Source organism: Melopsittacus undulatus, chromosome Z (genome assembly GCF_012275295.1).
Source record: "Melopsittacus undulatus isolate bMelUnd1 chromosome Z, bMelUnd1.mat.Z, whole genome shotgun sequence".
Lineage (NCBI taxonomy): Eukaryota > Metazoa > Chordata > Aves > Psittaciformes > Psittaculidae > Melopsittacus > Melopsittacus undulatus.
The window spans coordinates 50,647,670-50,661,315 of NC_047557.1; the positions used below are offsets into that span (position 1 = coordinate 50,647,670).

At 41.9% G+C, this 13,646-nt stretch overlaps 1 protein-coding gene across 1 annotated transcript in view; it reads right to left on the reverse strand.

Moving 5' to 3' along the window:
- Positions 1-13,289, reverse strand: part of RAD23B (RAD23 homolog B, nucleotide excision repair protein) — a 36,563-nt gene extending 23,274 nt beyond the window's left edge. Inside the window, exons 1-2 of the mRNA XM_005154891.3 lie at positions 12,894-13,289; positions 803-884 (exon numbers count right to left, since the gene is read on the reverse strand). Of these exons, the coding sequence (XP_005154948.1) occupies positions 803-884; positions 12,894-12,959 (148 nt within the window). The 5' untranslated portion in view covers positions 12,960-13,289. The remainder of the gene's footprint in view (positions 1-802; positions 885-12,893) is intronic.
- Positions 13,290-13,646: the final 357 nt, after the last annotated feature.

Genomic DNA, 13,646 nt, shown 5'->3' on the forward strand with positions numbered 1-13,646 from the left:
GTGGAAAAGTAACACTGTTTACAAAGCAGCACACTGAAGAAATAAAAAAAACACTAAAACTTCTTTCAAGCTTGATGTGAGAGGAAAAAGCACTAGAGCAGGTATTGGAATAGAACTTTTAAGTTCTGACATGAAGCAAGAACAAAAAACTCTGGGACTATGTATGAGTGCCAGAATGGATCAGCCAGGGCGAAAACAGTAAAAAAAAAAAAAAAAAAAAAAACTGCCTAAAAATTTTAGAACTATGTTAGCTCAAATAAAGTAACTTTGTGTCTTTTAACATTAACCTGTTTTTTAGTGACACAGCTTACACATATTGAGAGTACCTTGGTATACCAAAGGTTTGGTGGTGGGTTTCTTTTCTTAACATGAAAGAAAAAAGATTAATTCTGAAGTATAGCACGAATGCTTCAGCTATACATAGCAGAAACTGTACAAAAAACATTTAACCCAGAACATCAGATGTGATCTGCTTAAATAGCAATTTCTTGTATTAAAAGCTATTTCCACTTCACCAAGCACACCTCCTCCAGCATTAAAGCTCCTAGCATATCATGCTGCAAGAGCAAAGATAAAAACAGACAACATGTATTAAAACCTGAACAATTCTGATTCAAAATTAAGAGTTCCTTTTGACAACAGAGTTGTTGGTTTGTTTTTGTGGGGCTTTTTTGTTTGTTTTTTAGCCTGTTTGCATTTCAGTACTTACAATCTTTAGGAGACTTAATGTTCACACCAAATTCAAACAATAAGATAAAAAACAACATTGATTCATATACAGTATCTTCAGAATATTCATTACCTGCATAAATCAGTTTTTGGCCAGCTACTGGAAAAGCATCTTTCCCCCTTTCTGACTCAATCTTCTCTTTCAGTTCCTTCACCTAAATAACAGAAACATTCTTAATGAGGGGAAATAAAAAAATTTCTTAATACAAACCTGTTTATGTGCATTTTGTTCCAAATTTTAAATCCTGAAAGGTTGTTTTTAGTCATATCTCATGTCAAGTACATCAGTCTTCAAATATACCACTTTAATCTCTTGAACAGCAATGTGTTCCCTTCCCAAATAGTGCCTAGTGCTTAATCGAATTGTAAGTAATTTCTCCATAAGAGGTCTATATACTAGCTTAAAATGCAGTGAAAAAATGAGAAATTGGGCAAAAATGCTTTTGACCCATTTCCCCTCCCTGTTATTTCTCTGAACGCATGGTGGTACAGATGCTATATACAGCTCACTGCTTTCTTCATCAAATGACTCTTCAGAGAATGTGTTTTCACATTAAGGTCACCATGACATTCAATTTCATTCACTGCAATGACTTGAAGCCTTGATATGCAGAGACTTGTGCAAACTGTCAAGTTGTTAATATTCTATAAGTTATTTTCAACTCTTTCCCCTCTGGAGCTCTGCATAGCAATTTTAATGAATTTAATTCAATTTCACATGAAAGTGTTTTGCTTATACAGATCTCTGCCATAGTCAACACATTAGAACACCACATACAATAGCTCAAATGACACTGCGTATCAGAATGCCCATATTCTATAAAAAGGCTGCATAATGCTATCCTGAGAAGATAAAGGATGTTCCTTTAGAAGCATTTCTGTATCAATAAATTTGAAATCATAGTTTAAGACAAGCTGCCTGTATACAAACATTAAATACTCCTAACACACACTCCAAGTATATGTAGAACAAACAAAAGCAATCTGTTATAAACTTATTACTTCAAAATAACTCCATTTTCTAAAGTTTTTTCACCTGAATATTCATAAGCTTTTTTCATGAAACACTACAACTGAGATGCATATACCTACCTATAATCGGACTGACAACTACTTGTGACACCGGCAACCTTAGTATTACCACTTTTTGATCATTTTTAACGCTGTAGCTCACTATTAGGGTTGCTTGAGTAGTAAATACACTGCAACAGTAGTATCTTGAGGTGCAAAGTGCAAATATTTACTGAGAAGTGGAGCTTTGTGATTCTCAGCATAATTAAACCTGTTATCCGCATTTAAGTCATGCTTCCTGTCTTCACTTTATTCTTCTGTTCATGATATGTTAAGCCATTGTGTTACCTTTTCCTTTATTGGTCCTGTCACTTCTCCCTCGCAGGTATTTTCCCATGTTTCTTTATCAGTCTCTTCATCAGGCTAATGCTTTCAGTTTGGATGTTTGGTACAAAAAGATTAAACCAAACTTTTCATACTCACAACGGAGCTTCATCTTTTCAGCAGTACACACAAAAAAGTATGTTTTACCAGGCTTTATGACCCAGCAAAGGAGGCTGGCAGAATCAACCTCTTCCGTAAACTTACACCTAATGTAGGTGATTAAATCACTAGCCACATAAGGATACAGAACACAACACAATTTGTCTCTATGGAACTTCACCAATAGGAAGCCAATTCTTTTGCCCCAGCAGATGAGGAAGGATGCTCTTACACATACCATCCCAGCACCTGCTAAAAGCTTTAGAAATGGTCTCCACCAAGCCAGTTGCTTTTCCACAGCAAAACTAATAGCAGCTTACTGCAATCCCTAAGCCATCAGGCAGTCAAACCACTGTTCACTTTAATAATAATCTGCTGATCACCACTCTCATGTGCTTACTTTATGCAAGCCTGTTCTACCCCTGGATTTATGTTTATTTTTAAAGAGTGTTCCCATGCAAGCTAGAAATCCAATTTGTGAATTCCTCTTCAATTAATCATTCAAGGTCAGAAGTCACTCAAAACTGAACTGTCTCCTTAGGTCACAGAGAAACCATCAAGCAGTGTTTCATCCCTCTGATGATTTTTGTGGCCCTCATCTGGACCATCTCCAACACGTCCATGTCTCTCCTGCACTACTGCAGATAGGGTCTCACCGGAGCAGAGGGGCAGAACCACCTCCCTTGACCAACTGGCTATGCTCCTTTGGATGCAGCCCAGGATACAGTTGGTTTTCCGGGCTGCAAACTCACACTGGTGTCTCATGTCCAGCTTTTGATCCACCAGCACCCCTAAGTCCTTTTCCATAGGGCAGCTCTCAATCCCTTCCTCCCCAGCCCATGTTGGTAGCAGGGACTGCCCTGACCCAGGAGAGGACCTTGTATTTGTTGAACCTTACAAGGTTTGCATGGGTCCACTTCTCTGACTTGTCCAGGTCCCCTCTGGTTGGCATCTAGTCTCCTCAGGTGTGTAAACCAAAACCCTTAGCTTGGTGCCATCTGCAAACTCATGGAGGGTACACTTGATCCCACTCTGTGTCACTGATGAAGGTATTAAACATAATGGGTCTCACAGACCCCTGAGGGATGCATTTGTCACTTGTCCATCTGGACACTGAGCCATTGATCACTACCTTCAGGATGCAACTAATTATCCAGTCAATTCCTTATCCACTGCAACAGTCTACCCATCAAATCTATCATCTCTCCACTTTAGAGAGAAGGATGTTGTGGGGGACTGTGTTAGAGGCTTTATGCAAGTCCAGACAGATGACACCTGTAGCTCACTTGCCCACTAGGTTGGTCAGGGAGGACTTGACCACAGTGAAGCCATGCTGGCTGTCTCAAATCACTTCCCCTTCTCTATATGCCATCCTGTGGCTCCTAGAAGGATCTGTTCCATGATCTTCCCACGCACAAGGGTGAGGCTGACAGGCCAGCAGTTCACAGGGTCTTCAATTCTACCCTTTTGAAGAGTGGGTGCAATATTTCTGTTCTTCCAGTCACCAGGGACCTTGCCTGACTTCCATGACTTCTCATCATGGAGAGCGTGTTAGCAAGTACATCAGCCAATTCCCTCAGGACTCTGGGATCCATCCTGTCACATCCAATAGATTTACCTATGTTCCTGTTCCTCCGGTGGTCATAAGCCTGATTTTACAGTGTGATCGACTTTGTTCCCCCATTCCCTGTCTTGCTGTTTACCCACTTGAAAGGTGTGGTAAGATAAATTGCTAGTGAAAACAGACAAAGTTGCAGAGTACCTCAACCTTCTCATCTGTTGTTACCAGTTTGCCAATCGTGTTTATCCAGGGGGGTACACTTTCTTTACCCCTCATTTTCTGACTGGTATAACTATAAAAAAGCCCTTATTATTGTGTCCCATGCAAAGTTCTGTTCCGGTCAGTCATTGGCCTTCCTGGCCACTTTCCTGCACAACCAGGCAGCATCCTTACACTCTTCCCAGAATACACACCCTTGCTTTCACTCCCTGTGCATTTCCTTCTCACCCTTTTAGTTTGACCAGCAGATCTCCACTCATCCATGCCAGTCTCTTGCCTTCCCCTTCCTTTCTTGATTTCTTAAAACTGGGGATTGGGAGCTCTGGTGCTCTATAGAAAGTGTCCTTAAAGATCTGACAGCTCTGTTCTGCTACTTCGTTCCTGTGGGCAGTTTCCCAAGGGTTCTACTGACTAACTCCATGAACAGCTTAATATCTCCTCCCACCACCCTTGAAAGCATATTTACTACACATTATACTGCCATATAGACATTGTTCAGTCAGGTGAGGATGATGCAGCTGTAGCAGACAATAAATCAGCTAATGAAGCAACAAACTGACCAGTGCAACACCATTTACTACCCTTATTCAGACACCATGATCAACAATAGATTAATGGCATATACTGTGTCTGCTAGTGAAATGTCCAGAGGATAAGAAACTACTTAGCTTGTAACTAAATGCTTTGTAGTAGCTTTAATTACAAGAACACATTTGATTCTAGCTACTTTTACAAATAATAAAAAGCAGATTTTGCTGGCACAAACCTATACTTACAGTAATCTCTTATACTGTCTTCCTAAACAGGACACTCATACTCAGCCAGGAGACCACCTGGATGGTTGCATGAACAGACTGTTGCCCTACTTCAAACTCCAAAGGCATAAGAGATACAGTAAGAGAGCATGACCATAGGAGAGGAAGCCATTTTTGAATCAAGTCAGGTTTACAACGTTAGTGAATGACTGGGGAAAAAAAATAATTACTCAACTAAACAATGCATTAAAAACTACTCCAGTATTTTAAAACAGCCTCACAGACCATATAAAGCATTCATAAACTTCTGTATTTGCTACTTGCATTTACTGTGCTGAAGTTTGTATATAAAGAAAGCAGCTGCATTGTCTGGAAGATAAATAGTCTGGAATTGGCAAGGTACAAATCCAAATTTAGCCCTGACATTTACTTCCTGAGCAATTACCTCTGCCTTTCTAATTTACTCTCCAAAATTGAGCTCACCTACACCTAGCTGAAGCTCATCAGTCTAGTATTTGCTGTTATTCATTGCCTAGAGATCAACAAAATTAATTTCTCATCTCAAAGTCAGCCTCCACACAGTTCTACCCTGCATTTCAAAACTAATCTAAGTCCTGTTTAAAAGAGGAGACACTAGGTCAGTTCTCTGATGCTAAATAGTGACCGAAAGATAGTCTATAAGCTCCATCATTTAGATAGACTTTAGTTATCTTTAGTTTAGTTACATTTAGCTGCATATATGCTGCTCTGTACTAACACATGAACACACAGATTAAAGAAAACCTTTTAGCAACAAAGTAAATAAAGCTCAGCTACCTTCCAAAAACACAGGAAGACACAGAATCATACAATGAACTAGGTTGGAAAAGACCTTTAAGATAATCAAGTCCAACACCAACACTGCTAAGGCCACTACTAAACCATATTTTCCGAACATTTCCAGAGACGGTGGTTCCACCACTTCCCTGGGAAGCCTGTTCCAAAGCCTGAGCACCCTCTCAGAGAAGAAATTTTTGGCTGATATCCAACCTAAACCTTCCCTGGTGCAGCTTGAGGCTGCTGTCTCTTGTCCTGTGTCTTGTTATGGGGAGAAGAGACTGACCCTCACCTCACTACAACCTCCTTTCAGGTAGTTGTACATGGCTACTGACAGCTCTTGAGTGCTCCCTCTGAACCCACCAGTGCTTGTTTTAAGGAGCAAGCTCACTTTCTCTGCCATGCACAGTCATGCTAAATAGCATAAACAACCATCCAGTACCTTTAAGCAAACAATTACTAGAACAAAGATAATTCTCTACAAACTGATTTTTAAGTGTAAAAGCAATACAGTGGTTTGAGTACAAACAAAACTGATAAGACATTTTAAGTAATTATAAAAAAAGACACTTAAAAAAACCCCTTCCCAATGCTGCATTCTGACAAACCAGTTGGAGGGGAAAAAGAAGTTTTATTTAGATATGTCTTAACGGCTTTCGCTTAGAAATAGAAGGTGCAAAGCTCAGACACTGAGGTATGGGGGGGGTACAGCGATAAGGACTTCAGCCCCAGTTTTGATCCTTTCCCTGAACTTAAAATGCCTCTGATGCAAACTCACAAGGCATGAGAGAAACAGAGAGAACTAGGGCCAGACAGCCTTGCAACCACGCTCTGACTCAGGATGCTTACAGCAGCCCCAAGCCCTCTCCTTTCCACATTCATTTGGTGCTCCCAGTAGGGCAGCATGCAGAGAAAAGCAGCAGAGGCTTCCTGTCTGTCCCTTATAGGGCCTAGGTAAGACATGCTGCACTTCATCATATCCTGTAAAATTAAGAAGCAGTTTGTTTCAGTGTTTCAGTCCATCCAAGCATCCTGTCTGGAACAGTGACCAAAGATACAAACTTTGGCAGAAGCAAAAGAAGATATTTGAGCCGTAACTTTCAGCCCTGTAACTTTACCTAGCCCTATAAATTTGCTTGCAGGAAAGTATTTTCCTGTATTTCTGAAAGACAGTGAAAACCTTCAAAAGCGACAGAGCCTTGGGTGACATGGTTTAGTGTTAGGTGAACCTGCCCATGGCAGGGGGGTTGGAACTAGATGATCTTAAGGTCCTTTCCAACCCTAACTATTCTACGATTCTATGCCCCTGTATGGGCAAAGGCAGCAATGGTACTTGTTGAAATAGGAAGCTTATCTGCTCATGCTATTCTTTGATTAACATGTACTCTCTGCTCCCTCTAAGTTCCAAAAGGAAAACCTTCCAACCCGTTGTTATCCACATGAAGGATGGGCATGTTTGCTCACCTATCGTTCCTGCAAAACAGATGAACTGTAAGGCACAATTAAGCAGAGTTATCTGTGTATCCATTTTAACTTCTCAGTTTACTGGCCACCTTGGTAATGGTGGTCTATGAAAGACTGGATTGTTCAGAAATACAACACAATAATATTGACAAATTATTAAAAGTATGAAGGTTACTTTTTCTTGCTGGCAGCTAAACTGGATGAGAACATTCCAGAGAAAAGAGCTGTAAAATGACAGTCACAGCCAATGCATTTGAAAAAAATGGATAACAAGTAAAAACCTATTTTAATATGAATAAAATAAGTTCTATCTCTAATTTACACTACTTTAACCTTTCCTCTATTAAATTTTTAATAATATGTGTCAGTCTCCCCAAAGTTCTTTGGAAATTACATTAGAACACACTAAAATTTCAGGGAAATATTCCTAAATATGTGAAAACCTACCCTTCTTCAGCCAAAAAACAGAACAACTGAACAATTTCCCTTGCTTGAAAATCCTAACTCTAGCCAGGAAGCAGGAAAAAAGACTAGCTATTGAAGAAAAGCACTAGGGAAAAAAATAAAAAGACAAAAACCAGCAACCCAACAGTTAATAAAATAAACATGGATTATAGAGAACGTAACTTGAAAATGCTATGGTCTGCAAAGAATGCATAAAAATAATGGGGATAAGAAAAAAAGAAGTGCCCCAAAACTCATTCAGCTAATCTCCAAAGCTACAGTTTTTGCAAAGTCATCTATGAAACCTCAAACAGAAACTACATGCCCTTTAAATTCACACCTCCTCTGACTATGCAAGTACATACACTCAATAATAAAATCCTAAGAAATGCAAGAGCATTGCCTCTAGAAGATGAGAAAGATATCTGCTGTAAAATCAAAGGAGAATTGAAGAAAAATATCAGGACTTGAGAAGAACACCTTTAACCTAGACGAGTATCTCTGGATTCTTGAACAGGATCATAAGAGCACTTTGCCTCTAACCATTAAGGTTATAAACTCTGAATTACAAAAACAATCCTCTAATTAGCAACTGCTGCAGGATTAACCTACACTGAAACACATGTAGAAAGGAGATCAGAAGCATAAATTCACACTTTCTCAGACGTCACAAGCCTCCAAGTCAGATTTTACCAATTCACTCAACAATATTCTCTGGCTCTTGCAGAGCTGTTTCAGAAGTTAATTCTTCTGAAATATACAATATACTATATATATACTATATACTCTATATTATATATACTATATATACTACATACACTATACTGTATATACTATATACTGAATATAATAAAATCAGCAGAACTAAAATGACCAAAACTAAATCTACTGCTTTTATATCTTCTTATCTTCTATATCACAAGGAAAAAACACAAATCAATTTCTTATGAGATAAATGTACTATTACTTACTTAAAATTCTTTCTATTTTATATTGAGTTGTTAACTTACTCTTTACTAATGCTACTATACCAGGAGATGGTTTTCCAACAGAAGCCCACAGTTTACTAGGAGAGCTCTAAGTATGATAAATATCTTTCAAAACACCCCATTACTTGTTTCCATGCATCCTTCCTAGCCCCAAATAGAACAAGCATTGGCGCAAAGTATGCTTTAAGATTACACAGGCTTTCAATATGCATTTCCTTGTTTTTATTAGATGCTTTAGTATAGCACTCAATATACTGAGGAGACAGATGTAACTACCACGATTTTGTGGGTTCACATATAGCAGTAGCTTTCATATGGACTCTCAAATCATGTCTGTGCATTCAGACAATAGTCTGAAGTAATTCAGAAATTTTGAACTCCACTGTCTGAAAAGAATTGAAGCAGCTTGTCATTTTATCAGACACCCCCCATGGACATATCAAAAAGTATTTCCACTGTGCTCACCACTTCATTCTCGTTAAAAAGCCAAAATGCTTTTATACCCCCTACAAATCAGAAAATACAAATTATTTGCTATGACATTGTCTTTTAAAAATTAAAGTAGTATCTCCTTTTCCCCTGAAGTATACCTGTTTTACCTTGAAAAGTTAAATATATGCCAAACCTCACTTTTCTCCTTATGGCATGCCCTTTGGCTCCTGCTTCATTTTTGCTGGATCACACTTCTCACACATTTAATACAGCTTTGGTTAGTATCTAGCCTAAATTTCTAAACCAAAATCCAACAAAGGGCCATAATATTAACATCCAAAAATCCCCAGACAGGTTTAGCAATAAAGCATAAGGCAGCAGAACATACAGAAGTTCTGTGGAAGAACAAACTTCCACAACTAATTGTCCTGTTGACCTGGTGTTAAACAAGCCAGAACTTCCTGGGTGTTGAAACATTATGGCAGACCAGTGAAACATGAAAGCGGGTATTATGCACCACAGAGACTGTGGCCAAAATCATCCTAAATATTCCTTACAATGCTCTGCATTTTCACATCAGGGTTTTAGGTTAACAGCACAGGGAACTGAAAATGAAATAGAATAGGCATTCAATTGGCATTTAATTTTTAAAGAAAGTTAAGAAGGCTTGTTAAGATTTTTTAAAAGTCTATTTCATGTCTACACAGTGATAACTGCAATGGCAGCACTAGATTTTGAAGCCTACAATGTCATCACTGTCATCTCAGACAACAGATGTGCCTACACAGGCCTGAATCAGTTTCAGACCAAGCTTATTTCCTGCTCCTAACACAACACTTAATGTATTTACTCTCTCACAGTCAAATCCACATAAAAAGTAGCTTGTGTGGATAAACACATGGTTTAATTTACCCTGGTTAAATCTGAATTTTCAAGTACTGAACTGCCCCGCTCAGAACATGAGAATGATTCCAGTGGGTAAATCCACCTCTCTGCGGAGCACAATCAGTACATTAATTCCAATGCACTTCACAAATTTCCCCCAAAAGTTAAAAAAGCAGAAAACCAAACACCTCCACCCCTCACAAAAAAAAAAACCCAACAAAACTACATCACAGCCATGCCTGCAAAAACTCCTGCATTTAATAAGTCTTCCTAAATAATAGGGTCTGAGGCTAAATCTTTTCAACTTTTTTAGGCAGTCAAAGTATTTGAGTCTTTACCTAGCACTTTCATAAACAAGAATACTCCATGCTTCAAGTCTAATTTTTATTCAATTAAAATAGTTGGCCAATACTTTAAAACACAACTAAACTAAAACTACAGTCACATTACAAAAAGCTATTTTGAACTTAAAAATTCAACTGTCCGATTAAGAAGGAAAAATAAAAAAAATAAAAATCAGCTAACTGCACAAAAGCTGTAATAAGCCTAGTTACTATGAAGTGTGTTGCTTCAAATTCTCACTGGAAGGTTTTTTAAATAACCCTTACTATTAATGACAGCCTTCAGTTACAAGCATGAACACTTGCCAGAATACTACCTTGCACTGTAATATCAAGTCTCTTTGGATTTTTTTTTTTAATTGAGGCTGCAGGGAGAAATTGCTAGAACCAGAAATCAATTTTAGAGAACAAGAATCCAGTTTCTGAGCAACAAGCTTCCTGGGCCTATCACAACTAGATGATTTTTGGCCTTGTCACAGTATAGGGCACAACTCCAAGTAAACAAGCCTACCTCTAGCAGAGAAACACACAAACTTCAAAGAGCAGAGGTAATTCTCCTTACCTGCGCAGCATTCACACATTCGTTTCAAGGTGTTGGAAAATTAATCTAAGAAAACAGTGCACTTAGTACAATTAGTATTTTTCAAAATCAGATTTGAGAACTTTCAAACACACACTCGCAAAACACTTGATTAACCAATTACATTGTAAAGCGTTTTCCCATTTTAACGGATTTGGTTTCTAACTGAAGGCTCAAAACTGTTATAAGTTCCAGGATTTTCAACTCTTTCAATCAGAACTCCTTTGTGATTCTCTAAAAAGTAGGTAATGTTGAATACCTTTCTCACCTCCACACTTCTACAGCTACCAAGATGAAGGATTCACCCATCTCCCTTTAGAACAAAGATCTCCTCAAATCCTACCCCTTCTCCTTTGTTTCACCACCCATGCCTAGCCAAAACATGAAGTCTTATGCTCATGAAAATAATTCATTTCAGTTAGTGAGCTACTGTAGAAACTACACTTACAGAGTGCAGTCTAATTTCCCACAATCCAACTCCTAGCTAGTGCATTTTGCTGTCTCATAAGCTGGTGGGGGTTTTGACTGGCAACACACCTTAAGTCCTCTCTTCGACTTTATTTCACAGGACCTTACTGAATACAGAGAATAGGAAAAAAGATGGAAAGAGAACTAACTCTCATGAACAAGTAGGCTAATACCTTAAATCCTTGAAAGTTTCCAACATCTGCTTAAAGCAAACATATACCACCTCTCTCCTCCACGCCAGTAAACCAAGCCAACTCTCAGTCCAAGTTTAACTGCCACGCTTTATTTTTCTTAAAATGAAAGAGGGTAAACCAACAGACTTCATAAAAGCAGATGCAATATTCCACGATTTCCAGAGCTTCACTGCCCAGATGTCCTGTGAAGGGCTGCTGCAGACTCACCTTCAGATGCCAAAGTCCCCAAATCTTCCGGAAGGCAGCCACAAGGATGCCTGGGCTTCATATCAGAGGCAACCATCTGTGCTCAGGCAAGTGACAAGGCAACTTCCAGTCCTGCAAACTCACTTAAAGCCATTCTTGTCTCAGAACCCTGTACTTCCCCCTCAGAATTTTTCAGCACACTCCTACGGGCTGACAGAAAACATTCACCTGCAATCAAAACCTGCCCTTTCCCCGCTCCCAGTCTTGTAAGAACAGAGATACACAGTTAGTGCAACCTGTCAGAAAGGGAGAGTAAGACTATTACAAATCTCACCACTCACCCAAATGCCTGCTCTGCAGGAGACACCTGCGTTCATACTAAGCAGTTCGTGGAATCTCATATGCACTCCCTCACTTCGGAGGTGCAGATTAATCACCGTGGCTCACACTGTAGGCAAAGCAAAAAAGCCTCCCTGCAATCAACCACCTTCATCAAACACAGTGTACGCTTATCTAAGCACACAGGGATGTATGCTGGATGCTCAGGATCTTCTCTCCGGTACACACTCCCATGGGGAAGCACCCTACAACTCTCCCCACGTTTCCTGCCCAGGCGGGAGAGCTACCACCAAGTTTCCCTTCTGCTGCATTACTCCCCTCTTCACCTAAGAGATCATGACCTACTCCCAATACAAACTAGCACAGATTATTACTCTCCCCCCATTGCCCACCAACCCATGGGTGTTGCCATGTATATTCCCAAAACGAAAAACTTCAGCTTCCTATAGCCCTCTCGCTCCGTTCCTCCGCAGCACAGCGTCAGCTGCTCTCTTTTCCACCTAGCCGTTCTTTTCGAAACCAGCGAGGACAGTCAGTCCATCCGCAGTGGGTACGGCTACAACAGCCCCTTTCCTCCAGCCAGGAGGAGCCGCCCTCCCCCAGCAGGACCCCCCTCTGCACCCCAGGGAAAACAGGATCTCAAGACGGGCTGCGATCCGCGGAAACGGGCCAGCTCCACATCCCTCCGGTGAGGCGCCCCGCTTCCGGCCCCCACGGAGCAGCTCACAACCCGCACCCCCAAATTCCTCCCGGGCACCCACCACAACCCCAAACACTCATCCCAGGCCCCAGACCCCCACCGAGGCTCCGGCCACCCTTCCCCCCCCCACTCGCTGCCCGCCCCTCCCCCAGAGAAGGGCCCGTCCTCCCCGGCCCAGGGCCAGAGCTCCTTCAGCCGCGGCGCTCTCCCGTAGGAACAGGCAGCGAGGCCGGAAAGGGACGGAGCACGGAACACATATACCCCACTCCCGCTTCCCCCTCCTGCGCGGGCCCGCACCGTCTGCTCAGGGTCGATGTCGATGCGGAAGGTCTGCTGCTGCAGCGTTTTCAGTGTGATCTGCATGGCGGCGGCAGGCCACGCTCCTGCCCCCGTGTCCCCCACAGCGCAGCGAGACCAAGCACGCAAGAGTAAGCGGGAGGAGAGGAGCGAAGAGGGAGAGGAGATGAGAAGCTAATATAGGAAGCGAAGAGAAAGAGGGAGGAAGACGAGGAGGAGGAGGAAGAGGAGGAGAAAGTGGAGGAGGAGGCGGAGCAACGGCTCGCCGTGTGCCGCGCGGCCCCAGGTGCCAGTCACGCTCCCGCGCAGTGGCGGGCGGGATTGAGGGGACGCTCGGCTCCGCTACCCCGGCTCGGAGCGGCGGGTGCCCGCTCTCACTCGACGAGCCAACGGCGTGCGCCTGCGCGGAGCCACCGCTCCTTCGCCAGCGGCCCCCAGGAGGCTGGGCTGACCGCAGCCTCCCCGCCTGCGCGAAGCCCGCTCTGCCCGACATCCGGCGCACTCGTTATGCGCAGGCGCGGGAAGCAGCGCGGCCGGGACGGCCTATTGCGCAGGCGTAGATGGTGCTAGCTCAGAGGTGTGAGGAAAGGGTGTTTGCGGGGAGGTTGGGTAGGAGTGTGTGCAGCTCGTGTGGGTTATCGTCGTGAATGTGTTGGTACATACACACGCTTAGGAGTTCATATGAGCCCGGTCAGCCCGTGGATGTGCAGTGGGCAGGACATTTCCTTCTCAGCCACTCTCTGCAGTGAGGCT